At 35.8% G+C, this 26,418-nt stretch overlaps 6 protein-coding genes across 7 annotated transcripts; 2 read left to right on the forward strand and 4 right to left on the reverse strand.

Annotated features, from left to right (window-relative positions):
- Window positions 1–74: 74 nt before the first annotated feature.
- LOC107224274 (parafibromin) lies at window positions 75–3,724 on the reverse strand. Its single transcript, XM_015664271.2, has 4 exons — window positions 3,507–3,724; window positions 1,243–2,516; window positions 899–1,040; window positions 75–302 (listed from the first exon to the last, which is right to left on the reverse strand). Exons 1-4 carry the CDS (start codon window positions 3,635–3,637, stop codon window positions 266–268), a joined length of 1,584 nt encoding a protein of 527 aa, XP_015519757.1. The 5' UTR covers window positions 3,638–3,724; the 3' UTR covers window positions 75–265.
- A 118-nt stretch (window positions 3,725–3,842) lies between these two features.
- LOC107224093 (U3 small nucleolar ribonucleoprotein protein IMP3) lies at window positions 3,843–5,773 on the forward strand. The gene is made up of 4 exons (XM_015664020.2): window positions 3,843–4,100; window positions 4,259–4,573; window positions 5,005–5,077; window positions 5,238–5,773. Exons 1-4 carry the CDS (start codon window positions 3,964–3,966, stop codon window positions 5,259–5,261), a joined length of 549 nt encoding a protein of 182 aa, XP_015519506.1. The 5' UTR covers window positions 3,843–3,963; the 3' UTR covers window positions 5,262–5,773.
- Window positions 4,449–8,199, reverse strand: LOC124293362. The gene is made up of 2 exons (XM_046734019.1): window positions 6,861–8,199; window positions 4,449–6,744 (listed from the first exon to the last, which is right to left on the reverse strand). Exons 1-2 carry the CDS (start codon window positions 8,045–8,047, stop codon window positions 5,289–5,291), a joined length of 2,643 nt encoding a protein of 880 aa, XP_046589975.1. The 5' UTR covers window positions 8,048–8,199; the 3' UTR covers window positions 4,449–5,288.
- A 1,357-nt stretch (window positions 8,200–9,556) lies between these two features.
- On the reverse strand, window positions 9,557–13,257 carry LOC107224241 (CCAAT/enhancer-binding protein zeta). The gene is made up of 3 exons (XM_046734018.1): window positions 11,328–13,257; window positions 10,730–11,158; window positions 9,557–10,633 (listed from the first exon to the last, which is right to left on the reverse strand). The coding sequence occupies exons 1-3, from the start codon at window positions 13,114–13,116 to the stop codon at window positions 10,137–10,139; spliced, it is 2,715 nt and encodes a 904-aa protein (XP_046589974.1). The 5' UTR covers window positions 13,117–13,257; the 3' UTR covers window positions 9,557–10,136.
- Window positions 13,258–13,409: 152 nt separating this feature from the next.
- Window positions 13,410–14,414, forward strand: LOC107224231 (NADH dehydrogenase [ubiquinone] 1 alpha subcomplex subunit 7). The gene is made up of 3 exons (XM_015664212.2): window positions 13,410–13,651; window positions 13,822–14,000; window positions 14,267–14,414. The coding sequence occupies exons 1-3, from the start codon at window positions 13,583–13,585 to the stop codon at window positions 14,325–14,327; spliced, it is 309 nt and encodes a 102-aa protein (XP_015519698.1). The 5' UTR covers window positions 13,410–13,582; the 3' UTR covers window positions 14,328–14,414.
- Window positions 14,415–14,702: 288 nt separating this feature from the next.
- Window positions 14,703–26,196, reverse strand: LOC107224191 (phosphatidylinositol 4-kinase alpha). Of its 2 annotated transcripts, none has more exons than XM_046734016.1 (13): window positions 26,001–26,196; window positions 24,656–25,049; window positions 23,739–24,563; window positions 22,456–22,704; window positions 22,011–22,209; window positions 20,599–21,919; window positions 20,181–20,384; window positions 18,248–19,750; window positions 17,868–18,095; window positions 17,434–17,780; window positions 17,010–17,295; window positions 16,422–16,828; window positions 14,703–16,332 (listed from the first exon to the last, which is right to left on the reverse strand). In XM_046734016.1, the coding sequence occupies exons 1-13, from the start codon at window positions 26,088–26,090 to the stop codon at window positions 16,107–16,109; spliced, it is 6,279 nt and encodes a 2,092-aa protein (XP_046589972.1). In that variant the 5' UTR covers window positions 26,091–26,196; the 3' UTR covers window positions 14,703–16,106. The 2 variants fall into 2 exon arrangements, with proteins under 2 accessions (XP_046589972.1, XP_015519648.1); XM_015664162.2 differs by having other exon boundaries at window positions 22,450–22,704.
- Between the last annotated feature and the right edge of the window lie 222 nt (window positions 26,197–26,418).

Consider the following 26,418-nt stretch of genomic DNA (forward strand, 5'->3'; position numbering starts at 1 on the left):
TTTATCGTTATACACAACCGTACTATTTATAAACATATAATATTTCCATTTTTTCAATCTATATTTCCACATAATATTCATGTACTCATTTTATTCATTTTTATACCAATATTTACACTTGATAATGCTATTCTCTTTTTTTTAACGATTATAAACCGTATTAGTCATGATATACAAACTTAATATACGTGCATGCGTATGCTGTGTGGATGATTGTGTCATCTATATATTACAAGCTGCTTAGAGCACGATTCATGTTCAGTTATTAAAATCGCAGATGTGGTTTATTCTTGATCATATGCCTGAAACAGAAATAAAACCATTATGACACCGTATATCATAAATTAGAAAGTCAACAGCTTAGAGGTCTTTTTACCTATTGGAGACCAGAAATCTTACGCTCGGAATTTGATCTACTTCTAGTTCTCTCTTGGTATACAAAAAGTTGGTGAAAAAAAGTTAGCTGCTCTATGCCTTTTCTAATCCGTTCATTCCTCCAAACTATTATCTATTACTAAACTACACTGCTCAACTGTCAAGTCAATTAAACCACTATGCAAGTGAAGTTCGATGTTTAAACAAAGTTGGTAAAACTGGTCCTCATACATACAACTTTAGAGAAAATTGCTGGCTGATATTTGACAATAGAATAGGATTAATAATAATAATAGTAATAATAATAAAACTTTGGAAGAACACGGAAGTTTGACAACACACATGCTGTAACATATTTCAAATAAATGTAAAAATGATCTGAATGCTAAGACAGCTTTTTTCCTTACAGAAAAATTAGGCAAATAAAAAAAAAAAAAAAAAAACAATAACCGTCGGAATTATTGATATTCTTTAATCGCAAAAAGTTATGAACTTCGCTATTTTGTACATAAATTGATCTTACTTGTCCAATTGCTCCCAGAAGACCATCAATGCTGCTCTATCTAAATGCCTCTTGGTGCGACTCAGTTCCACAACAGTTACTGCCCACTTGGCAACATTTGCATCTAGCTTCATTTCATCGTATTTCAAATGAAAGGCACAAACTGAAATCATATTAGTAAAAACATATAAAACTTGATCAGGCATTTTTATGAAAAGCAATAATATAAAAACTATTTGAATTCTCCAACCACCAAATGAAAAAAAGTTTGGGTGACAAAAACTTAATTACAGAATAAAACTACAGGATCTGTCACGTATCCAAGTGACATTGACCAGTAATGTAGATATATTGAATTGTCTTACTTTTTGAAAATATCTCGACAGGATTTCCGTCGTAAGGCCAACCTTTGAACTGCCATGCAGGACCCATAACAAACACCGCAACGACTCTCTCCCAGTCTGCATTTGTCAACTTTTGGGGATTATCAACAACTCTATAAGGAACAGTGAGACCACCATCTTTTCTTCGCTGAAGAAGAATCTCATTCTCCCTTTTACCACCTTGTGCTCGCTTTTCCTCGTTGCTAACATACTTCAATTCTTGCAATACTTCTTTGGCATTGTACATCGTTATAAGAGATGTAGTTGCACTGGGTATAATTATTATGGGTGTTCTACTTGGTCTTTTATTCTGAGCTGCTTGTTGTGGAGTCAGTTTTGCAGCAGATGCAGGAAGTAATCCGGAGCTTGGTGTAGCAGCAGGATTGACTGTGGGCTTTCTTATTGCGGGATTGGTACCTTCAGTCACAGATTTTAGCGTCATACCATGATAAGTCCCCATTGTGTCGATTTTAAATCCCTCAGTTTCTTCTTTTTGACGAATAAATCTTTCCTGGTCATAACGATTGTAAACTGCTGGTTGTGGCAATGGGCGCATAGGTGTAGACCTTGGCGTAACCATTGGTGCGGGTATTGCAGGCCCTTTTTGCATCCTGCCTTCTTCTCTGGCTTTGATACTTTGAAGTATGGCAAATATGTTCTTGGCAAACATTTTACCTGCACTTTGAAGTATCGTTGCTCTAGTTCTCCACTGTCTTTCTCTAGATACGATGTCCTTAGTATCATCGACATCCATGTCTAGTATAACACGCAAATCCGAACCCATACCAATGTCGTCATTTTCCTTGATTGTAGTACGCTTTTTTGCCAAACGTTTAGCTTTGATTGCAGCAATTTTCTCAACAGACATTGCCTCTGAAAGAGATTTGATATTGTCGACTGTGACAGAAGCTTCTTTTGGCGCATCCAGTCGCGCTGCCAATTGTTCCTTCACCTTCTGAACATGTGTCTCTTCAAAACGTGGCTTCTTAGAAAGTCCCGCATCTAGCCCATCTTCGGCAGTTCGTTTTACTTGTGTTGGTATTTCCAATGGAGCTGATTTATCTATGGAGGCTGAGGTGGCTGTTTCACCATTAAGGTAAGCCAGCAGATCTTTTCTGTCCGGACGGCGCACCACAGGTATATTCTCTGCGGCGGCTTGCCGCACATACACTGGATGCGTGAGTTGAACATGTTTCAATAAAAACAAAAGGCATTCAAGAGTATAGTACTCCTTAGGTGTGCCTTCCTTTCCGGATCTGCAAAATGTAAGCAGAAAACTGAAAATTTCACAACCAAACAATTACAAGGACTACAAAATATATGTCGATTCGTAGACAAACCCAAAAACTAACATGCAATTGAAATCTTACCACTTTGTAATATAAAAAAAATTAAATTCATGACATTTCACATTTTGACAACGATCAAGCTATTATCTTATATTTCTTATTTGCGTTTCGTTATGTCACTGAAGTTTCATGTCTCGCTGACTCGTTTGATGCGAGTGAAATCGAGATATAAACATTGCGCAATTGTTTTGGATAATTATAAATGTAGGTAATTGTTTACAGCTTCATTTTACATTTCATAGTGTTCAAATCTATGATTATGCAATAATAAATTTAATAAACATGTTTTGTTTATTTTGCGATTCGCTGGAGAAAAAGTATGTGAGAAGGTATAATGATACCTCTTTTTTCACATCGTGGATTACACTTGAACATTCATCAACAATGTATGATATCTGAATGCTAGTAGAAATCAAGTTTGAAATTTGTGAACAGCAGAAAATCTTATCGTATCTCCGTAGAAATTTCACATTTGATTCGTTCGTAAATTCCAAAATACAGCGACAGCTACGTCGATGTACAAAAAGAAAATCTTCATAATAAATAGGAGGAAGCACGTAAACTTTACTGCGTTTGTTTGCTACATTTACTCAATGTATCAGAGCGTGTTTGCATCACACGAAAAGACTTCACCTTATTATACGTGTACAAATTTGTTGAGAAATGGCCCGCGTTGAATTTCATCCGCCACTGAAGTAACCAGTTCTTAAAATATCGGTGAAGAATAAGGATTGTATAACACTGATTTCAGTCAGCTACACATGAATGCAATATGAAAACTTAAATAATCTTTGTGCCAAAAAAAGCAAAACGACGAGCCTGATTTTTGGTTGTAGTTTGCCCAGATTGGAAAGTAGTATAAGAAATATAATGAGATTTTTTGGATGAGATCCTTACCCGTATGTCAAATAGTTTGTCTTGACATTTTTTGGCCATGAGAATTCACCAAATATAATTTGGTTTTCACGTTCAATAATTTCCTTTTTATTTACGTTGAATTGGCGAAGCAAACTCAACGGATCCGCCATGGTTGTTTACCGTGACGGTTTCGTTCCGCAGTTCCCACCGTCCACCACCGTCCACGCACGCTTCTACTGAGCAGAGAGTACTGAGGTTGTACAGGCCGACTTTGGGTACGTTCGACTGGGTCGCTTTGAGCCACATTGAGCACTCTGCATTGAGCGCTGTGAGCGCCATATCCTATAGCATTTATATGTATATTTATATATGTGCTGAAGCCTGAAGCCGTAAGCGCCCAAGTCGAACGCACCCATTGCTTTCCGCTGAAAACCAGACTCGCGTGTCGACAAAACACACGTGTTCGTGTAAGTCGTGACATTTTTGAATTCGAAAGATGGTTCGAAAATTGAAACATCACGAGAAGAAGTTACTGAAAAAAGTAGACTTTATTTCTTGGGAGGTAGACAATAACTTGCACGAGATTAAAATTTTGAAAAAATACCGAATCCAAAAAAGAGAAGATTATACGAAGTGAGTTGTCATTTTCAGTATAACCTCCACATGATCGAAATATTCGATACATTTCTCTCAGAGATATTGACATCACCTAAGCTACTGTTTCCTTAAAACTGTTCGTTATGTTTCTAATTTTTAACTTATGTGTACGTATAACAACTACTTTATTTCAGATACAACAAATTATCACGACAAATTCGAGAACTGGCTAGAAAGATCAAGGAAGTAGATGCTGAACATCCATTCAGAATAGAACAAAGTGCCATGTTGCTGGAGAAATTGTATATGATGGGTCTCATTTCCACTAAGTGGGATTTATCTCTGTGCGAGAAAGTTACAGCCAGCTGTTTTTGTAGAAGAAGATTACCTGTCGTTATGGTTCGTAATAAAATGAGTGAAACCATTAAAATGGCGACAAAGCTAATCGAACAAGCTCATGTACGAGTTGGACCTGAAGTCATTAAGGACCCAGCATTTCTTGTAACAAGGTATATACTTTTTTTTAAATCATTAATATCCTAATTTAATCAAAACAAATTGGCATTATTTTTAAAAATATAATGATATACTTTTCTAATTTACTTAGGGTAGTTGACGGTAGAGTTAATAAATAATACATATTCTATATCAGTTATAACTTACCAGAGTAACTTGAAAGATATTTCTGTGAATACTTTACAGTTTTTCCTGGTTCACATTAAAGATCTTAGAACTAGACAATAATCCTTATTCTATATGACATTTGAGAGACGTAAAGTAATTATTCAGTTTGATATTAAACAGTAAATTTAGTTTTAATCTGTAAATAATAAGACCAAATAAAATTAACTGGTACAAGTATCTACCAATTTTTAAATTTTGCTAACTATCTGAAATTGACATCCCTAAAATGCTAATCGTAATAATTTTCGATTTCCAGAAACTTGGAAGACTTTGTGACATGGGTTGATACTTCAGCAATAAGGAAACATGTATTGGAATACAATGAAATGGTAGGTGTCATGTTCTGGAGCAAGTAATAATATGTCGTTTGTTACACTTTGTGTTGCAAAATCTAAGAAAATGTTCTAATACACAACATTTTTCAACATATTTCGTTACAATTTGTGACAATCATTTATCTAATCAATTGCATGTGCTGTACTGTTTCAGAAAGATGACTTTGAGGGTATATGAACATTCTGATGAAATGCCGCAGAACAATCAATGGCGATATAGTTTTCTGAAACCAGTTTCCTGATCTTTATTACCGTTGTAAAAAACTGCAGTATTATTCAACAGTCGTAGTGGTCTCCCTAGTTTCACGTGGGATGAAGGCAGTGAACAATTACGTGAAGAAATGCTCGGATTTGTTGTATCGCGTATTTCCATGTAATCACTTGTTGAGAATAAATCTTTTGACGGTATTGACAATTTCTCCGGCGAATAAAAAGTGGTATTTTCACGAGCACGCTTTGCATTGTTCGCATCATGAATGTTACTTTTTCTCTTCAACTTGTTTGAGATTACCACATTACACATAAGGTGTTGATCTGGTCTTGGATGGGATGAAGAAGGCATTGGAAAGTTTGCATAATAAAAAAAATTTTGGTCGCTTTTTGTACCACTTGATTCTGCGAATTTACTTGTAAATAATGTATTGTTTGACACTGATGATTCATCAGGTGAATAAAAAATGTCGTTTTTAACAGTGAGCTGCAAATTTTCTAGATTTTTTCTGTTAGATTGTGCTTTTTGTGTGTTCATGGCTAATATATCATTGACCAATAGTTTTGAATTTTCATTTGATCTAGTTTGCGATTTCGATGGCATTGAAAACTTATAAGAGCGACTTGGATCATTTTTTATACTGCCTAATCCAACGTAATCACCTGACACTGATGACCCTTCATCGGGTACGTAAAAAATTGTGTTTTTATTAGCCAGTTTTGAATGATCCAAGTCACATATGTTACTTTTTCCTTCTTCAACATTTTTGGCTACCATATTATTGCTAAAAATTGAAGCATTTAAATTTGACTGTGGCATTTCATATCCTGCAGCAATTTGTTGTCGAACTGTTTGATTGTTTTTCGGAACCTTGTTTCTGCTGAACGATATTTCCGGAATGGAACCACTTTCTTGGCCAGAGGAGTGCCATATACTCCTGACATCTGGTTTATAAGTTTTATGATTATTCGAAATTTGCTTCAGGGAGCCAAACATATTCGAGGCATTGTGACGCACAAATGCTTCAGTAATTTGACCATCCTTAAACTTTGTATCCATTTGTTGATTCACAGCTGGAAGGGTATCGTACTTCGATTTATTTGTCGTAGGTACATAAAATTTTTCACGTTTAAGATCTGTTGTTATATCAGTGTATACACTATTTTCAAGTGTTACCGTGTTCATGGAAGCTCCAGTACTATTAGGCGGATTATTTATGTTGTTAGGAAAATCTTGAGGGATATTTGGAAATGGCATATTCGACGGCGGTACGTAAAATATGTTCTTATTTTTAAGGTCTTTCACTGCATTATTAGAAGTCTGAACATTGGTTTTAGTATTACTAAGAGTCTCACAAATAGTTGCTTCATCAACACTGTCCACATGTGGCTTCAAGTTGTTTTCTGCATGCTCTGCACGAAGCACAGCCCCTACCTTGGAAACTATCGTACTGAAAATGATAATGATGCGATGAGTTTACAATCATGATCAATGTGACAACGTAATTTATTGAACTATCGATCTTTGTCTGCATGATATGTAGGAAAACTAAAATATGCTGCGCACCTAAGTCTGAGTATTTCCTGAAGTAGTATTTTCACGTACTGTCGTCTGTTCTGAAAGGCACATCTCATTTTATCATAGTCTGGCTCAGGAGCACGATTTGTCACCCAATTGGGCAGTACCAGATCGTTCTTATCCGTAGTAATAATACCTGTCTGTTCAGGTTTGAAGAATATATTCTGTTTGTTTACACCGCCTTCGGTTGTTGCTTTCTTTAATTGGACATCTATTTTTTCTGCTTTTACATAAGCTTCTGTTTCAATTGTTTGCAGTTGTGACTCAGACAGCATATCCAAACTAAAATCGCCTGGAGATGTCTGACGGTTTGTATTCCCAATATTCTCATCTTTTGGCGAATCAACATTTGGAAAGAGATTGTTGGTCAAGTTGGAAAGCATCCTCTTTTCTAATGTCCTTTCATCTTCCTTTTCAACCCTATTCAACTTTTCCCTAATCATAAATTCTGTATTCACATTATCTGGTAAATTTATTGTTTCTCCATCAGCATTAATATTAACTGTATTTAAAACAGCTAGTTGCCTGTTTCTTGTTTCTACATTTTCCACACTCAAATTCTGTGAAGTTGTGAAACTCGTGATACTATTATTTATATGAATAGGAACGATTTCTTTCTTTCTAAGTGTGTCTTTTTCTCGTATGGTATCCATCTGTGATTCTATCGAAAGTTCTAAGAAGGAGTTACTTGAAATTTCCAAACCCTTTTCATTTCCGAGCTGTTGATCCCTTAGCGATTCAGAACTTTTCCCTGGATCATCGATAGGATTAACAAGATTGATGGCCTTCACTGTCGTTTCTTCTTCGTTCCGCATAACCTTCAACTGTATGACAGACAAATGTGCGTCGGATTTTAGTGTAGTATCGGTGGATGAACTTTGCATCTCATTATATCCAGTTTTTGAATCAATCGTGGCAACGATGCTGCCTGAGTCTCTGTTAACAGTGATATTGTTCTTTTTTGATTCTTCGTGAATCGGTTGAGTAGTTGAGTTGGCAAGTTGTTGGAGATTCAAATCAACCAACTTTTCTGTAGTGCTTGTATCTCTTATCATTTTGTCATTGAGTGTGCATTGGAGTGAATCATTTCCATTAGTCTCGTGCTGAGGCAATATTTGGAATTTTTCATTAGTGCTTGAGCAGTTAATATTATCATTAGAATCCATGAAATACATTTCTTCAATTGTACTTTGATTAAATGTAGAACTGCTATCTTCTGTGGGAGTATCTTGTACATTCAGATTTTGTGATGGTGTTAATTGTTCTAAGAAAATATCACTACTTTCAAACGAAATGCTTTTACTTGTCCTGTACGTTTGTTCAAGGTCCATACCCATCTCTCCTTGTTTTATGTCTTCTAATTTTTCAAAGTCAGTTTGAAGTAGCACAGAAAACTGTTGTGAATTTTCTGTGTTTACTTTATCGTTATTCCAGTCATCAAGACATTTGTTTTTTGACTGCCTCAAAGTAAGAGCATTACTGACATTTTCGTTACATTTTATAATCTCTGGAGAATGGTTGCCTTTGATGAAGGGTATCAGTCCAAACCCTTCCATCAAATTTGACATAAATTTGTCAGGTAGAACAGAAAATTTGTTTCTGCTATCACTCTTACTTCCTGTAAGCTTCACTAGGATGTTATCTTCGGATTTAAACTTTCTTAAACTGTGGAAATGAGTCTTCTTTGATGAAATAAACTCTACCAAACAAGTTTCAGAATTCCATGACATAGTAAGAGATCGTTTACATGTAAATTGGTCCTTGCTTGACTTCCCATTGCAAATCTCAACAGAATTTTTGGTCAAGGATTGATCAAGTTCCAGTGCTGTCTTTTCCGTTTCATTTAAATACTGTTCAGAAATTTGTGGTCGATTTGATTCTAATAACAAATTAGGTGTAAATGAAGAATTCTGTAAGCCAATACTATGATATGATGAATTTAAAATATTCGGGGAAATATACCCTGTTACACTTTTAGTTTTATCATCACACACAGATTCGGATAAGTCTACGGTTCCATTCATCGCAGGTGAGAAGCTGCTAGTTTCGGACATGGCAAAGTATTCTTGAAACTCCTTTTCCATTTCAACCGAACTATTAATAGCGCGTTCAATATAGCTATTAAGTCTATTCGTGAATTTGCATTGAGAGCACAAGCTTCCTTGGATCCCTGAATTCAAATCAAAACTCTCATTTACTTCCATAATCTGAGCTGGGTCATCTATGAGTATCTGGTCAACAGTATTCTTCAGTGTTACTTTTGTAGTGGCGAAACTATCATTTCTTATGTTCGAATTAATACAATTGCTTTCATTCCCATATTCAAATTCATCAAAAATGTTTGAATTCATACTTTTGATATTTTCACGTGCATCCCCAGTTTCCTTACTTATTTTCCCAGTCGATTGTGGCGATCGCGGTGATTTACAGGTTATCGTCAATTCATATTTAGGGTTTGCCATTTCTGACCACCCGTGATTTAAACTATTTGGGACAGGTTCCGTACTGACTATACTGAATACAGAGAGAAACCTAACAGAATCCAAATTTCTTCGCTACTGTTGATCAGTTTCGTAACGCTGCACAGATTTCGGTCAACGGTGACCGTTTATTGGTCGGAACATTTCAACATCCTACATGGCTACGCCAATGGCGAATTTGAATTTTAAACTGTGCAAGGTTACTTAATTTTCATGTAAAAATTTCTTCACTTTAATTTCGAAGCGTACAACTTATGTTTCTACTTAAAAGACTGATGAACGTAAAACATAATTACGATAATTGTGCCGAGTATTTCTGCGAAAAAAAAACGAACCATTATTCATATATACTATAATGGAAAATTATTAAGTTGATTTTTATTCATTGTTATAATATTTCGTATATATGGGATCAGTATTAGAATGGTGAGGTCGAGATGGAGACAAACGTTGTCGATTACTGAAAAGATAAAATAATGTGGTATCGTTGCGTATTATCAATTTTCGCTATTGGAAAAACAAAGAAAAAGAAAACCTATAGTACCTGGGTTGCTTGCAACCAAAAATAATGCAGAACCAAAATGAACTAGCTTACTTGGTGTTCAAGTTCGCAGCAAAACTCAATTATCTGACATTGAAATTACATAAGTCATTTACGGATCTTGAAAACTCACTTCATAACGTGAATAAATTTTAAATAATACATTTAGTTGTTTTTTTCAAGCCACTTTACATAATGAACACGAGTCATTGATGCGTTTTATTTATATTAATCCATTCTAATTCATCGTTTTTTAAATCTTTTAACACCCTTTCTTTGTGAACCAGTCCTAGGTTTTGATTTTCCTATGCTCTTATTATATCCTTTGATCCATCTGTGCCTTTTCTCTTCCCAGTCCAGTTGTTTTACCGCTGCTTTATCAACGTTGCTCAAAGTATTTGCTCCACCGTGTTTAGATTTTGAGGTACCTTCCTGATCAAGAAGCTCTGCAAATTCTTCTGCAGCAGCAAAGACATTTTGATCATAATCCGATTTTTTCCTCTTCTTGCTTTTGCTGGTTTGATGGGAAGAGGACTCATCAGACTGGTCTTCATCGTCATCATCAAAGTCCATGTCACTAAGATCCTCGTCGTCAATACCCTCAAGGTCATCTTCATCGTCTTGCTCCATATCACTTAGTATCTCGTCTTCAGATCCATTATTGTCTTGGTCAACAGATTCATCACTATCTTCATTGACATCGTTGTCATCTGATGATTCATTTTCGCTTTCCTCTTCGCCTGGAAACAAATAACATGAAGATTGTAGTTAATTGTGTCAACTTTCATGATGATTATCTAAATTTTATTATAAAATGTAGCTGGGATAAGTTTTACCTTTTTTCCTCTTTTTTTTCGAAGCACTTATTTCACCGGCAATATCAATATCATCAAAATCTTTGTCTTTACTAAGTCCATCCAGCATTGTGTTAAATTCCTCGCTGTTTACGCTCTCTAAGTCATCATCTTCATCGTTGTCTTCGTTGTCATGTTGAGTCATCACATTTCGGCTCTTCAAATAATTGTATAGAAATAACTCGTCTGCTGGTATTTTATTCTCATCTTCATTTAGATACATCTTACTATTCACTGGCATTGACTTCACACCTTTCGCCAAATAAGATGAACGCTTAGCAAGAGGATTTTTTTGGTTAATCAATATTTTTTTTTCTTCCAATTTCTTTGGATTTTTGAACACATATCTGTCAAGAAATCTAATCAAGGTGAAATCTTGAAGTGGGTCACCAGTGTAGACGATTGGTTTTCCTGAATTAAGAATGAATTAGATATATATTAGATTTGTAATAAATCAGTTTATTTATATTTATAAATTTCCATGTATGAAAATTTCCAACTTATTAATTTTGTTTGCTAACCTACTTAAAAAAATTTTATCCTGAACAGGCGACAAAAATTTCTGTGCCTTATATATTACCTTTGATTATTGTATTTGCAAAAAGAGTCACCGTTGGATGAAAATGAAATGTGAGAGGCCAAAGTTCATGATAATAACTCAGGTTGGCACCTGAATAAAGTGGATTCCGGTGAAAAGGATTATATGCTTTAATATTTTCTTCTTTTACTTCAATTTTTGGCTCCACAGTTTCCAGCAAATTTTCTATTGGTGTTACTGTGACGTTAGATAATGTGACAGTAGTCTTATCTTCTTTTTCTTCGCTATCTTCTTCTTCTTCTTCTTCTTCTTCTTCTTCTTCTTCTTCTTTTTCTTCTCCTTTTTCTTTATCTTTCGATTCGTCCTTTTCCATTAGTTCTTCTTCACTATCATTAAGCAATATCTCATTATTTGTATTTCTCAAAGTAGCAATGTCATGATTTTTTTTGAACATTCCAATGTAGACACCGTGTTTAGCTTTAAATACTTGTGAGATCATATAAAGTATAGCGCAAATCATATTCGTAGGTAAGTAAATTGAAATTTGCAGTATTCTTTTGATGAATGCTTTTGTGCGTATAATGCTAGTATCTTTTTTGAGAACTTTATACAGCAGACTAAGAAACATCGCTTGATGAGTTGTTGTTGCAATATGTGGATCCATGAGCTTTTTATACATAGCACAATAGAATCGATTAGATTGCTTATCTTCTTTGCCAATGATTTGATGCAGTAGACTGAGAGCGTTTAAACTGACGTTAAAGGACCCGATATGCACAACTTTGTATATAGTATCAATATGCTCCTCCAGCTTTTTTGGATCCATTTGTGAGAATGGAAAGGCACGATTTACTCCCATGAGCAGAGCTCCCATCATCCTAGAGTCAACTTCTCCTTTCTTGAGGCAAGCCTTAAAAAAGCTAAAGTATAGTGATATCAAACTATTTGCTACCTCTTTACATTCGTCATCAAGAACAAATTGTGTCAGCAGGCAGATTGCATAATATTGTGCTTTTGGCGTTATATTTTTTCGGAACAATAACTTTTCCACTTCGTTCAGGACTACTTGCTTCATGTTTGGATGCTCATCCAACAATTGCCCCAAGCAAAATACCGCCTTGGAGGCAACTTTGGCACTTGGGTCACCAATTTTGTTCACAATATGTGCCAAGAGCTTTTCTTCTTGCTCAGCATTTTTAGCCAACAATTTGTACATGTTGGTAATAGCTTTTTCTTTATTTGCATCAACCGTGTCATGAGAAACAGTGTTCAATGCGTCGATGAATTGAGAGTAGCACATCTTAAGCTGGTCCTCAAAATACCAGTGAGCAAGTAGCTGCCTTCGTTTGATAGGATTGTTGGCAAAAAGCTTATCGTTCAACAGGATGAAATTTTGCTGCTCGAATGTAAACAACTTGTAGTTTGGGTGTAGTAAGTCCGAGGAGAATAATTCCTGCAAAGTATCTATGATCATTGTGCATTGTTTCTTTTTAGAAACTTTAACCATCGATACGAGATTACTTAGCCGCGATAAATTGTACTTCGGATTGTCTTGAATCAGTATGACAGACGCTGCGACCTTGTCTGCGACAGTACCTTTAGACAAGAACGTCTTCATCCAGGAAAAATCTGACTTTCCCAACTTTGATTGCTTCAAATTGAAAGCTGCTGTATCTGAGTCTAAACACTTTTTAGCCTCATCTTTCAGCTCCATAATTTCCAATTCGGTTTTACCAGATGCAATGATGTCATCTGTTTTAGGAAATTCTTCATGCCATTTGTCAAACTTTGCTTTAGTCAGGTCTCTTACATTGTGTTTTGATTTCGACATTGTCACTTTCGTTATTGTCACCGCACTTGTATTCTCATGTATTATTTTGTCTCAAATGACGATCATCTGCAGCACGATTTTCAGGTCGATTTTTAGGTTAACGAAGCGCACATGCGTTGATTGCACAGCTCATGGGAGCCTAGAGTAAGCTAACCATGCTGCTTCAACGGCCAAAGTCACAGACGTAGCAGCTATATTAGTGTCGGCATCCCATCCAGAAAATTGATGCGAAGCACACCGCACTCTGATCTTACAGACCACTGAGTTCATACCTCCTACGCTCCCACCTGGGCCCACTTGCTCGTCGAAAACTGATACACAAAAATTTACCCAGGGGAACTGTCTTTATAGTCTTCAGTCAACGTTAGAAAATACTGTGATTATTGGTGACGATTTGTTATTTGACAGTTTATTCTGGGAGTGATATAAATTTCTGCATCAATTGATCTAATATAAATTAGCAATAATGCCTGGCACCGTTGAACATCGTTCGGTCACCGGAATGGTGAATTTAATCCGTAAACTGTTACGTGGGGTAAGTTCACGGAATTATATTTAAATATAGCGATGTAATTTATATTTAGAGGTTAAGTTGATTGCTTATATAATGATTATACACAAAGTTCAATTTCATTAAGCCAAATTGCTTCACAATTACTGATTTCGCATTCTTATCTCTCAATTTATGACAATTCTTCATTACAGAAAGATCACGTAAATGCTCTACGCTTTGCTGATTGTCTTGCTGCCCGCACACAACCTCCACCTGAAATACCTGGTGGTCCATATCATAAGACCTCAAAAATCTACTACTTTACCAGGGATGCCAGACGAGAGGTGCAACCCCCAACAGTTATTGCTACCAGTCACCAAATCGCTTCATCGTGAGTCATTCACTTATAACATATTTTTGACAATTTCAGGGTTGCTTATAAGTTGAAATTATTCACCAATATGGCTAGAATTTAATTATCAGTACAGTTCCGAGACTGCAAAAGAAAACCTTCAAGATGTCTTCACCATATGCACTCTAAAAAGGTTTTCTCATTTAAAGTTTATCCTTTTTGTAGACAAAATACCATACTTTAACCGTATCCATAAGTTCTCGAAGTAAAGAGAAGTAAAGTCATTTTTCCAATTAAAATTTTAGTGGCCAAGTATCAACTGAAGTTAAACCGGTCACACCTGGAAAAGTGTTCGAATGTGATTAAGTAATTATGAAATGGTAGTTGGCGTAGAATTACAGTGGTAAAATTTGAATGTAAATAAACGAAATAAATATATGCTGACAATTACTACATTGGATGCTGGATACAATTTGAATTTTTCCTCCCAACCTGATTAGTCATGACATGTTATGTGAACAATGCCATAAGGATAAATAAAGTCTTGAATTATCTCCAGTTTCAGTGAGGATTCATTGACAGTCACGATCACATAAATTGTTTCATGACTTCAATTAAATGTACTGATTTCAAGTTCATTTTGCATTTCATTTATAGCACCACTGATTTAGCATTCATCGTTACCGTTAGTGTATGTTCTTTGAGCAATGAATTCTGACATTTCCGAAGAGATATGGAATATACATATAAAGTATATACATATATATACCTTTTTAATTTCCATTTCTTAGTATGTACATATAACAATTACTCACAAAAATCGTAATATATTAAATCATAAGAACATTATTTGTTAGTAAATAATAAGGACCATGAACAGAAGAGAATAAATATATTACCGTGTCAAGCAAGGTGAAAGATTAAAGAATCTGCCCGAGATTCATAACAAATTCAAGATATCCGAGATTTTAAATCAAAATAAATTAAATTGTGCTTATTTAATTCTGTACATGATCCTAACATCGTCTGTTCAGTTCATCGTTAAAATGATAAAAATTTATAATTATCGCAGCTCTTATGCCAAAATAGACTGACAAGAGTTGCGCATAAATAGTATCTTTATTACTTTATTGCATAGTAACAATTCCTAAGTGTAAATTAATAAATAAATCAATGGAATGTACACAGTTCTCGTTAACATGATAAATATTGGTAATATCATTTCATTCAACAGTGATAACAGTAATATAGTAATATCCTTTAGAACAATGAATACCTAAAATGTAATATCCTTATTTTACAATGATATTTTGAAGATTCAATTCTGTATGGCTGTATATTACTTTGGAAGGCTGCAAGCCACAGTTCAAAAGCGAAATCTAAGGAATACCGAATAACTGACCAGAGACTGGAATCTTCTTCGTTGGTGCGTGCAGTATAATTGGAATATATAAACATCATCTCTATCAATATAGAAATATATTATGTGTGAACCAATATACAATGTTTCACAGTCTTGGTAAAATGCTTGACTGCATAAAGGTGATTACTTACGCGGAGGCATATATCTGACGAAGAACAAGGAATAGTCACAAGTTCTTTCTTTAATCTTTGTATACGTCGTTTGTTCGAGAGACGAAATGAACAGTTTTTAACTGACTTACTAAATAATTTCGCACAATTTTCATACTGAAACAGAATATACCACAAAAAGTGATATTGTTGAAGAACTGGTGTATTTAAAGTAATGTTTATTATTAACAATTTGTATTCCATAAAGAATTTTAGCCGTGTTTCATTAATTCAACATGAACGGTAAAAAATGATTTTTACGAAAATAATAGTGGTATTCACTAGCCTCCAATTACAAAAGCGGTATTACACAGATCCTTTGACTTTGTAGTATTGCAAGACCATTCAGCTATTTTACTAAAACCAGTTACAGGAGAATTTCAGTAAGTACGACCAGTTCTTAAAAAATATTAGCATCTAACACTTATACATATATTTCGATTTCAGACGGTAGGTGGCTTTAAGGTATATTTCCACTTTCAGGAGAAATCATATAAGTAGCTACTCAAGTTTTTTTCTTTTATACTGTCTTACAATACTGTAATTAAGTTGGCCTTACACTTACCAGGTAACTTAGTATGGTATTTGATTTTGGTAATATTGTATCATGTCATACGTTTTAGTTCGGAAATTAAGGAAACTGCTCCTAATGACATTCAGCATGAATGCAGCTGCCTCACGATCTGTGGCTGATGGAGCAAATCGAGAACGTAGTAGCTTTATTGTTTGACCACGGAAGCACGGTAATCCCGTATCCAGCATCAGTGAAACAAGCGAAATAATTGCTTCCTGATATGGCCTGTAAGAAAAAAATGTTCAAATGCAAGGATAGCTAAAACGTCAGTGAGTGAGTGAGTAAAATTCTATATTTCCATTATATATACTGACCGGACTGCTAAATATGCCTGAACACACAGTTCCATAAACCATCTGAACGGTGCTGCTTCCATTTTCCCACCCATAACATAAACCATTTCATCAGTAAGTTTTATGTCTGGCTCAAATCCGAGATTTCCTCCTGGAGATGATTCGAACATAAATCCAAAGTCTATGTGAATAATATGCCCTTCATCATCCAGCATAATATTCCCGTTATGTCTGTCTTTGATTTGTAATAAGTACGTGATCACACTGTAGGCTGCCATAGATTTGATGAAATTTCTTCTTGCACATTGAAAGTCTTTACTTTGCTCATCTCCATACTTGGTGATAAAGTACTCGTACATGGTAATATCTGTTTGTCGTCCAAGTTGGTCTCGGGATTTTGCATGTGGTACACATTCTATTACGCCGCACTGAAAAATTATTTTGAATAAATTATTGAACATGGCAAGCAGTGAAAAGTATTATATTATTTTCAAATCTTTACACATGCAGCTCAGTCTTGGATATTCTCTATGCAGAAGTTAGAAACAAAAGATGTAAAAAATAATGCATACATGAATGCAAGCATCTATTTTTGTGAAAAATGCTTACCCCTGGTGCTGTAGCTACAACTCTGTATGGAAAGAGATATAAATCGAGACCAACAAGTTGAAAAATATTCTTAAAGATTCCAATCACTTGAAGCGCCAGCATATCTTGTCTTACATCATCACCTACTTTGAATATTGCTGCTTGCCACATTTCCACACCCATATTATGATGGTCTCTTCCATTTTCAAGTCTAGAATTCGTAGAGACAGCCATCGCTATATGCTCCAAGTCATTGATACCGTACCTTTGCACTTTAAATCTTGCAAGGAATGGAGCCTTAGCAGCACTGAAATTTGTACACAATTACACAGATATCCTCACTAATACTTGGTAATCATTTGTAAGTAATTAACAAGAAAGCCTATTCAATCCATTTGAATGTGTTACGTAAATAAATTGATATCTAAAAAATTCGTCAACTTACCTCTGCATAGGTGTTCCACTGTTGTAATCAATATCTAAGACCACAGCTTCAGGATTAGATGGCAAATAACACCCTGGCTGCACCTTTATTTTACTCAAAGCCTGTAAGCAGGCTTGCTTCCGCTCCGGACCCTTTGGGTATGGTCTTATTTCACCAGAAATACTTGTGATTTTACCAAAGAAGTCGAACTCCCTGTCATAAAATTGTTTAGCAGGACCAGACAGAGCACTGAGAATGCTTTTGATCAGAGAATCTAGAATGTCGTAGAGCACTGGATCCTTTAATTGTTTGTCTTCGTCCATATACATATTTGTGTGCATGTTCCAAATCAATTGATGACCCACCACCTAAAAATTTATTTATAACTTTATCTGCTATCAAGCTTCGTTACATAACGTTCTTTGACAGTGTAATTAGTATCACGTTTTGCATACCTGTGATCTTTTAGCAATGGCCTTAATAAACTCTATTACATAACCCATAGCATCGTGCCGGACAGCCTGCACGAGTTGTGGGATATAAAATAGAACAGCATCGGCCGGATAACTGCTCAATACTCTTACCGCATACTGGGCGGAAATTGGATGATGTGGAAATTGGCGTGAAAAGTAAGCCAATGCTTGAATAGGAGAAACTCGGGCCCAAGTTAACATGTACACCAGCTGAAACGGCAATAATTTCGAATCAGTGAATGTTAGAAGTCTGTTCTTTTCTTTGTTTTGCATTTTGTTGACCGATTGCCCTAAGTTTTCAAGTCTTATCAAAGCTTGCTCCTTGCAACTATGTACCCAGTTAATACTAGTAATATACTCACTTCAGGTGCGTCGTTTAGTAGCATGTCAGTGGTAACTAAATACTGAAGAGCTTCAGGAATGTGCGCCACTAATATTGGGTTCAATCTCACTTGACGCGATACTTCGCTTACGATACTATCCGAGTTCTTCAGTCTGACTGGTAGAAACACAGCCAAAACAGGACTGATCTCCCAGGCAAGCCTAGTGTAATCTCTCCATGTTTTTTCGTTCGTTGCTTTAGCTCTCCACTCAGCGATATGATTTTCACCAGCCATTGCCAAATCTTGTCTGCCTCCAGGATTTCTCCAGACTAATAATAGTTCTATCTCAACAGCCAGTAGCTCTAGTATAAGATTACGTTTCTTTATGTAATCTTTAACAAAGACGTCAGCATTAACAATTCTTTTACTACGAGAGCTTCTCTTACTCAAAGTATTTGTACTAGCTGACAAAGGCACTGTATTTATCCACCCTGTAACAGGTCTTGTTAATTCGCTGCTTGTTGTAGAGGCTCTTATGTCGGATTGTAATGTTGAAGTCAAGTTGTTATGAGGTCCATAGAGATCAAAATCACCGACTCCATTTGCAGTCAAGTATTTCTTGTCACTGTGCATTATTTGCCAAAATCGTATTAACGTTGTTATGTCTTCGCTGAGTTGACCTGTACCTTGAGTTGGTGTTTGCGGAGCCCGGCAAAAATAATCTAAACAATTGCAGTATATTCTCTCTCTAAGGACATTCTTGCTCAATGATTTCGGAAGAATATCTCCCTGCAGAAGCAGCAAACCACAGGACAATAGCTTGAAACGAACTCCAACAGCAGCGACATGTCTATTCAAGTGATCTTCCAATGTTCCTACAGCCATTGGTAAAGATCTATGGATTAGCATTGCAATCATTTCGATTGTTTCCTGACAACAATACTTTGCGGTTTCGATTAGTTCTGCTATGAATGTCACCCAGATATCATGAGGCTTTACATAGGGTAAATTCGGTTCTAGCTGACAGCCCTCGTAAACGGCCAGGGGACTGACTTCTTCTTGTTCCAAAGAGAATACACCCATTTTTTTGTCCACAGTGTATTGCCAAGCCGCTAACATTTCTTGTAAAAATCTCAATTTCAAGTCTGGTCGTGCCGTTAGTATCCATTGCCAACATTCAACTGCTGTTGTCATAGCATCGTCGGTGAATAATTCAATTTGCGAACATGCTACTGTGTGCAGCAATGTCCTATGAATCCCAGGTGTACAAATCAACAGAGCAGTTGCACGCCAGAGGGCAACCCTGTGCTGAGAATCGCTTCTGTTTCTGCAAGCCCTCCAGACTGATGAGATTAACTTGCTGATAACTTTATTATTCTGGGTCATATTGAAGGTTATCAGTTCCGATGATGGGGATTCATCTTGATCAAGTGCTAACATTCCAGAAACTTCACCTGCATAACGTGATCGCATTGACATCATAGAGACTAGTTTTGAACTATTCCCCTTAACGTATTTTGGTTTTTTATCCAACGAATTCGTCTGTAACAACGAAAACAAAAATTTTGTAGTTACCAGTAACTCCAAGTATGTTTATTGAAAGTATAATACTGTGTTTATTGCAAAATTTCATAACATGTGTAATGACACTTACTCAACTTAAATTTTAATATGATTTTACACAATGGCAATTGAAGCAAAGGCTTTGTAATAAAGTAGCAAAGGAACCTCAGATCTGACTATCGAATTTTTAAATGCACTCAGAATGAAGTTTTCTCATGTTCAATTCGTATGCCTGGTATTTTTCTTATTCACAACAGAGAAAATCACACAAAACAGCAATACTTGAAATACTTGAGAAAAATTTCATAGTATCCTGATTTGGGCCATGTAATTTACCATTGATATACAACTTATGACTCGAAAACTACACACAGGGATCAATGAGTATTGAGGTTTTAAGTACACATACATTAATTGGAGCTGTGTAGATGGTGAGGTCTGTAAACTCCAAGACCGAATCAGTAGCTAATGCTAATCCAGCATGATGCCACATTCCGGATGATGGTATATGATTAATATACTCCTGTAAGTGCGACCTGGTCGCATGAGGTGCCCACTTCATAGCTTCTTGAACAATACCTTTACACCTCGCAGCAAAATCTTTCACTATACTCTGGAATAAGTAATAATTGTATTCTCAAGTATTTTAAATTCTCAAGTACAAAAGGAGATATGTAAATATAAATAAAGTAACTTTCAAATTCTACGACTGTTGGAATAACTGTAGTAAGAAATTGATGAAATATTCTTTCAAAGTAATATATTTGGTCTAAATCACCCAAAAATAGTTCTGCTTGAAAACCATAATTACTGTTCTATCTACTCACTTCTCTTGCTTCACGAGTATCCATCAATTGAATGCTGTACGGTGTGCTGGGTATTTTTAGAGTTGGTGTTTCCTCGTTTGGATCAAGTTGGAGTGAAAATGAAAGAATTTGTAAAATATCCAACATACTCCAAAGAACTCTACAATTCCATAATAAATGTGGAAAGGCATCGACCAGAGTGCTGAGATATTTATCGGCAACCCTTCTGATTTGTTTATGTATGTGATTAAAATTGACCAACAGGAATTGAGCATGACTTTCCAATTCCTTTTCCCTATGTTCATCTTTTGGCTTATGCTGCATAACTTCTTTGAATTTCATAAACACTGAATCACTGACGCAGCAAATGCACTGCCACATTCCACTTTTATCCTTTTGGAGAGCAGTGTCACTCAGGTATTCTAGCATCGGTTGCAAGCTTGGCTCCGGGCTGTATGTCACCCTCAAGGTTTCTAGCCAATAAACTGATAATAGATACGTACACTGGGCAAATTGTAACTTATTCACATATGTTGTGATGTCACTTGATCTATTTAGCATCTTGAGTATCTGTGACTTCAATTCCTGTAGTTCATTGAGAGACACGCTATCGTTTCTAACAGCAGATGTGTATTGCAATTCACGCATTTCCAAGCGGGCTGAAGTCTGAGAAATTAGGTATGGGGATTTAACTGCAATTTCTTTCACGCCCTCGTACCACTCTAATGGCCATAGCCCCGAGTCTGCTGCCGTAAATCCCATTACGACACAGTATAACCAAAAATCTTTGAACAACTTCAATAATCTGGGCTTAGGGAGTCTTATTGGAGGTAACCGCCGCATAAGCACTGCAATTACTGGAATTAATACACCTAAGTTACCAGCACTGCTCGAAGCTTTCTGTGGATTAGGTGCTTTATCACTAGCCCGCTTTCCTTCCAAGCCAAGCTGTACAAATAATTCGAGCAATCGAACTAACAAATCATTCAATTCTGATTCTCCTTTAAGATTTGCAGCAATATTAGCCAATGCATTTATCACGGCACCAGAAACGTGTCTATACTGTTTTCGCTCATCATTTGTAGTGTAAGCAGCACTCCCCGATTCAACGGTAATTGTAGTAAACATCCTCATTATTTCTTCGTAAACCTGGGGTTCACATTTAGAGATGATCATGCATCCTAGTTGATCTACAATCAAAATATCCAGGGCGCTCGGTACTCGGCAAAATCGTTGTTGAAAGAATTGCAGGATTGTATCAGTTGTTTTTGGCGTATCTTTCAGTGCCACTGCTACGTGTCCCAACATGATAACGATGTTGGTCGAAATGAGAGAAGTTTCACTAATCGAAAAAAACAGAATGGTCAACTTATGTTTCATAAAATTAAACGATATATTCAGCTTTATACATACTTAATAGATAGTATTTATACCTGTCACTCTTCTCTGCTGTGAATAGTCTGTTGGAAACACTTGCCACCAAAGCAGGAACACAAAATGGATCGACCGAGTGAGCTGCTTCCAAGGCAATGCACAAATTTTCAATCGCAGCATCTCTCAGTTTTTCAAAAGCACTTTGCGTCTGTGAAGCTGTTTGCTTAGTATCCACTGTCTTCATTTCCTTTCCCTGAACTAAAACCAAATATCACGTGATAATATCTATTTCAATAAAAAAAATAATACAACGGAATGCTCGCAGCTTAAAAGTAAAACTTTATCTTGAATTCTAACACTGCATGTAATATGGAAAATAGTGGAGAGAGAAAACTTGACAGAGTTCCAAAGTTCCAAGAGAAATTGAGATACCTTCAAGCTTCAAGCATTTGCCATCTAAATAATACTTGTATATATGAATTAAGAGATTTAAAGTACTTGTAACTTTGAATTGATGATCTTTTCCATGTTTGTCGTTGTGTTGGCGATGAAGTTTTGATAGAATAGGGGATGGTGTAACCAAAAAGTCGCGTAGACAGTAAATCGAGGTCGTTGCTATATTTGGAAATTTCTGAGCTAATTTTCCCAAACCTTCAAGGCAAACCATGAGCAAGGGCATATGAGCCAGAACTAATTTGTGACCGTGGTTGGAGTTTATTTTCTCGGTTAGCCTTCCACAGAGACTATCAGCTCCTGAAAACCAGAAAATTTTTAATCATCCTAATTGTAAAATATAGTTCTTGTTTATCTATATTACTTTTTTCAAACAAGAAGTTTGATTATTCCCATAATAAATCAGATTTTACTACTCCAGCAGTTGCCATTATCATTTGTAGAATTTCAAATAACTGTACACCATGCTAATTATACAGGCCTCTAACTGTAGAGATGCAAAGAAACAGAATTGGATCTTATCGTGACATTAATTTGTTTTATTTTATCATGAAAATTTATAGTATTCCCGGCAGACAGATGAAAGATACTGCAAACAAAGTAAACTATACAAAATAATTATGTGGCAATACTACAATTCCATGATATAAGGATTGTTGATAAAGAAAGTGGCAAGAACTGTCTAAGACAGTGAAATCTGCTAAGGCAAAGCTATCATTGTAAAGCTCTGACAAAGCTTTCCAGTCAACAGTAACTGTGAGTCTTTATGATCAATTCAAGACAGCAGCATCGATTAATTCTTCTACACTATTGCACAAAGATGAGTAGAGTTGTATTCTGTATAACTGCATACAGACACCTGATGTTCAGAATTAAAGTCTTATATTTTTCCTGACCAATTTTTTATGCACAAGATTTTGGATGATCAGTAAATGCTTGCTTCTGAGAAATACATGATTTAAATCTGCCTTAAATCATGGATACAGAATACAACAGATTGTTAGTTTAGGAATAATTCAAAACGGAACACAAGGGAACTGAAATACCCTCGCCGATCAGCATAGAACTTATATCTGCATACAATGCAGATAAATCATACTCCTCATTTGCTGGAAACATATCGAAAGCTAATCAAACTTCATTATTTCAATGAATACTTCTTCACAAAAACTTTTTATTTAATTTCAGAAAATATTTGTATCAATCACATATTTTAATCGGAATAATAAAAGAATAAAAATAAAATGATGTACTCGGTAGCGGATTATAAATTTGAAGAGATATTCTATGTTGAAGTTATTTGTGTACCTTCATATGTTCAAAAATGAACTTACCAGTTTCATCGCCTATAGCCCAAACCAAGAGATCCACACAAGCTGAATTTGCCATAACATTTACTTTGAATTTATTGACTGTTTGAAAATTTGTGTCCATATCTTCTCTCTCACTTGCATCATGATTCCTGGATTGTAGTTCTGTTTGACCAGATAAAAACAAGCCTTTAACAAATTCTTGGACATCTCTCGTGAATGGTGTTGGTAAGTCTCTTTGATTTTGCAATAATTCTCTGAGTAGTGTTACCATCACTAGATTCATTGTTTCGCTGAATGTCTTGTATGGAAATACCAAGACTTGTCCAGAGTTATAAATCTGTTGAGCTTCCTCATCAAGGAACGTGAGCACATCTTTAGTAAGTAATTTTTTTGCTAAAGCTAGGACACTTTGCAAGTGAACAATGCTGAGTTGGAGAGTAGCTCGTTTCTCTGGGCTTTCAGTGAACCGCATTTGCGGGAACTGATTGAAACTAGAGCCATATTTGCTGAAAAAGTATGTTGTTGCATCGTAAGGAACTGATGAATAAGACTGCAGCGATGGCCTTTTGGTTGTCGATGCGTAATCCACAACATCTGTTAACTGTAATATTTCTAACGTATGTGGATTCAAATTTCCGCTCAATGAGCGTGGAATTATGGAGCGAAAATTGTTGAAACTTTTCTTTTTGTTCAGTGGAGATTTTTCAGTGAAACTCTGAGGTGGTGGAATAAGAGGCTCTGGACGCGGAAAAATACGACTTAGTAGTGGCGGATCCGAACTGCAAAAACGTCCCATTGAACGGGCGAGTCCAATCAATATGGGCACCAGACACTTGCAGAGGGACACTGATAAGGAAATTGAAATGGTTAATTTATATCATGAAAAAAGTAAATAAAGTGTTTGCTTCAATGATGAAGCTGAGCATAGTTAAACTCACGTTTTGCTTGCATACTCCGATTGCCATCTTGATCTTTGCAGCCTCTTATCAAGTTTGTCAAAACACCTAGGATCTCAACTTGAGTTGTTATGATCTCTTCCCTTACTGGTTCACATTTGGTAGCTATATCGCTAAGCAGTGTATTCAGACAAAAGCTGAATCGCTCAGCGATTGGAATCCTATCATTAGGAGTACTTCTCACTTCAGCAAGCCATACTGCCTTTGAAAGACCTTTTAGTAGCTTCAGTAAATATGGTAGAATTTTGTCTCTGTGCTGGAGATGTGATTCTAAAAAATATATGCCCAGCGCAATGACCGCATCTTGACCGCGATGGTCTAGTCTGTAAACACCTTGTGCTGATTCTTGTGGACATAATTTGAATAATCTGTTCACCTGAAAACAAAATATGCTAGAGTGCAATAATCAATTTCAGCTTTAATTGTTTGAAGCAAAATGATTCATCCATTTTTTCATGTAGTAATATGAACTTCATTTTTGAATACACTGCCATTTACATTCATTTGAGAAATAAAACATGAAAAGATTAAGACATCAAGGAGAAAAGAGCTGCATTAACATGAAAAGTTAGCATAGATTCAATTTGGGCTAATTAAGGTTCATTAACCATCTAATGTGGGAGTCGGCAGCATGTTTACTCATTATTCATTCAACAGGTTCTGGAAAAAAACTAATAGATATAATAAAATAATATTTTTCCTAATAGAATTACATGGTTTACACTTGTTAGCAAATAATTATTTGATACTGCGAAATGGTAAGACTTAATTACATGTAATTATCCTTCACGTCACTAAAGATTTGCAGCTATTGTTGTATAACTGAGAGTGACGTGCAAGAAATTGTTGTTTACGCTACATTTGCAAGTCGTAATCACAGGAAATGGTGGGTTATCGAATCAGTGACAGATATTATGCATGGAATTTTATTGAGCGCATACCTAGTTGAGAAAGTTTATCTGCGCGCAGCAATGTGAATAAAAAAAAAAGCAACAATAGAAATAACAAATCGATAGATCAAAGTAAAAACTAATTTTCCTACACGATTATTGATTAATAATTAGGAATGGGTATTTAAGAGAAATTAGGTTATAAGCCACACATTTTCTGTTGTTTACCCATGCTAACAAATGTATTATTCTCGAACATTTAAAAGTTACACCTATAAATAAAAGTTACATAATAATCGGAATGTATCATTTAAAATCGACAGCGAATCATAGTGATTTGTTGGTGAACAAGAAAGATAACCTAACTCCACCTTCAATTTTTAAGTTAATTTACAGCCTAGCTATGAAATTTACGGTCAATAATTTTCGAAGCTCACCTTTTCCCACGGTGTAGGTTTAATCGCTGCCAATGATCTCGCCAAATGTTGAACAGTGTTTGAGAAAAATAATTTCTCATCCGCTGCCATTTTGCGCGAAACTGTCAGCGCTAGTCAGCGCAGCAGACATACAAGCGCGCCTATCTCCTTCTAATTAAAACTTGCCTGCTCGGGTCTCTCTGATCGTCTGAATCCCACGCCGCCTGATTATCTCACAGACGTATTTATCGCGATCAAGCGCATGCGTCCTTTCAAACATTATGATATTCTATGTTATTGGGATGGAATTCTCTACAGGATTAAATCAATTTATCGACCCTGAAGCCATTTATCCGCTATTTCGTAGCATTCTAGAGCGGCCTCAATATATTTTTTTGTTTCATGACCATAGGAGACAAACCGTCGAGGTGTTCATTTG

The sequence above is a fragment of the Neodiprion lecontei genome, chromosome 3, assembly GCF_021901455.1.
Source record: "Neodiprion lecontei isolate iyNeoLeco1 chromosome 3, iyNeoLeco1.1, whole genome shotgun sequence".
NCBI classification, from domain to species: domain Eukaryota; kingdom Metazoa; phylum Arthropoda; class Insecta; order Hymenoptera; family Diprionidae; genus Neodiprion; species Neodiprion lecontei.

Excerpts from the sequence above, each read along its gene's own strand:
- LOC107224274 (XM_015664271.2), bottom strand. The coding sequence starts at position 3,637 with ATGGCGGATCCGTTGAGTTTGCTTCGCCAATTCAACGTAAATAAAAAG. Across the intron at positions 2,517-3,506 it reads ACAAACTATTTGACATACGG|ATCCGGAAAGGAAGGCACAC; the intron begins GTAAGGATCTCA and ends TACATTTTGCAG. Across the intron at positions 303-898 it reads TTCTGGGAGCAATTGGACAA|GCATATGATCAAGAATAAAC; the intron begins GTAAGATCAATT and ends TTTCTGTTTCAG.
- LOC107224093 (XM_015664020.2), top strand. The coding sequence starts at position 3,964 with ATGGTTCGAAAATTGAAACATCACGAGAAGAAGTTACTGAAAAAAGTA. Across the intron at positions 4,574-5,004 it reads CCAGCATTTCTTGTAACAAG|AAACTTGGAAGACTTTGTGA; the intron begins GTATATACTTTT and ends TTCGATTTCCAG. Across the intron at positions 5,078-5,237 it reads TATTGGAATACAATGAAATG|AAAGATGACTTTGAGGGTAT; the intron begins GTAGGTGTCATG and ends GTACTGTTTCAG.
- LOC124293362 (XM_046734019.1), bottom strand. The coding sequence starts at position 8,047 with ATGTATTTCATGGATTCTAATGATAATATTAACTGCTCAAGCACTAAT. Across the intron at positions 6,745-6,860 it reads CAGGAAATACTCAGACTTAG|TACGATAGTTTCCAAGGTAG; the intron begins GTGCGCAGCATA and ends TATCATTTTCAG.
- LOC107224241 (XM_046734018.1), bottom strand. The coding sequence starts at position 13,116 with ATGTCGAAATCAAAACACAATGTAAGAGACCTGACTAAAGCAAAGTTT. Across the intron at positions 11,159-11,327 it reads TGCAAATACAATAATCAAAG|GAAAACCAATCGTCTACACT; the intron begins GTAATATATAAG and ends TTCTTAATTCAG. Across the intron at positions 10,634-10,729 it reads GAAAAAAAAGAGGAAAAAAG|GCGAAGAGGAAAGCGAAAAT; the intron begins GTAAAACTTATC and ends ATTTGTTTCCAG.
- LOC107224231 (XM_015664212.2), top strand. The coding sequence starts at position 13,583 with ATGCCTGGCACCGTTGAACATCGTTCGGTCACCGGAATGGTGAATTTA. Across the intron at positions 13,652-13,821 it reads TCCGTAAACTGTTACGTGGG|AAAGATCACGTAAATGCTCT; the intron begins GTAAGTTCACGG and ends TCTTCATTACAG. Across the intron at positions 14,001-14,266 it reads AGTCACCAAATCGCTTCATC|TGGCCAAGTATCAACTGAAG; the intron begins GTGAGTCATTCA and ends TTAAAATTTTAG.
- LOC107224191 (XM_015664162.2), bottom strand. The coding sequence starts at position 26,090 with ATGGCAGCGGATGAGAAATTATTTTTCTCAAACACTGTTCAACATTTG. Across the intron at positions 19,751-20,180 it reads TCTACACAGCTCCAATTAAT|ACGAATTCGTTGGATAAAAA; the intron begins GTATGTGTACTT and ends TCGTTGTTACAG. Across the intron at positions 17,296-17,433 it reads AGTGGAACACCTATGCAGAG|TGCTGCTAAGGCTCCATTCC; the intron begins GTAAGTTGACGA and ends TACAAATTTCAG.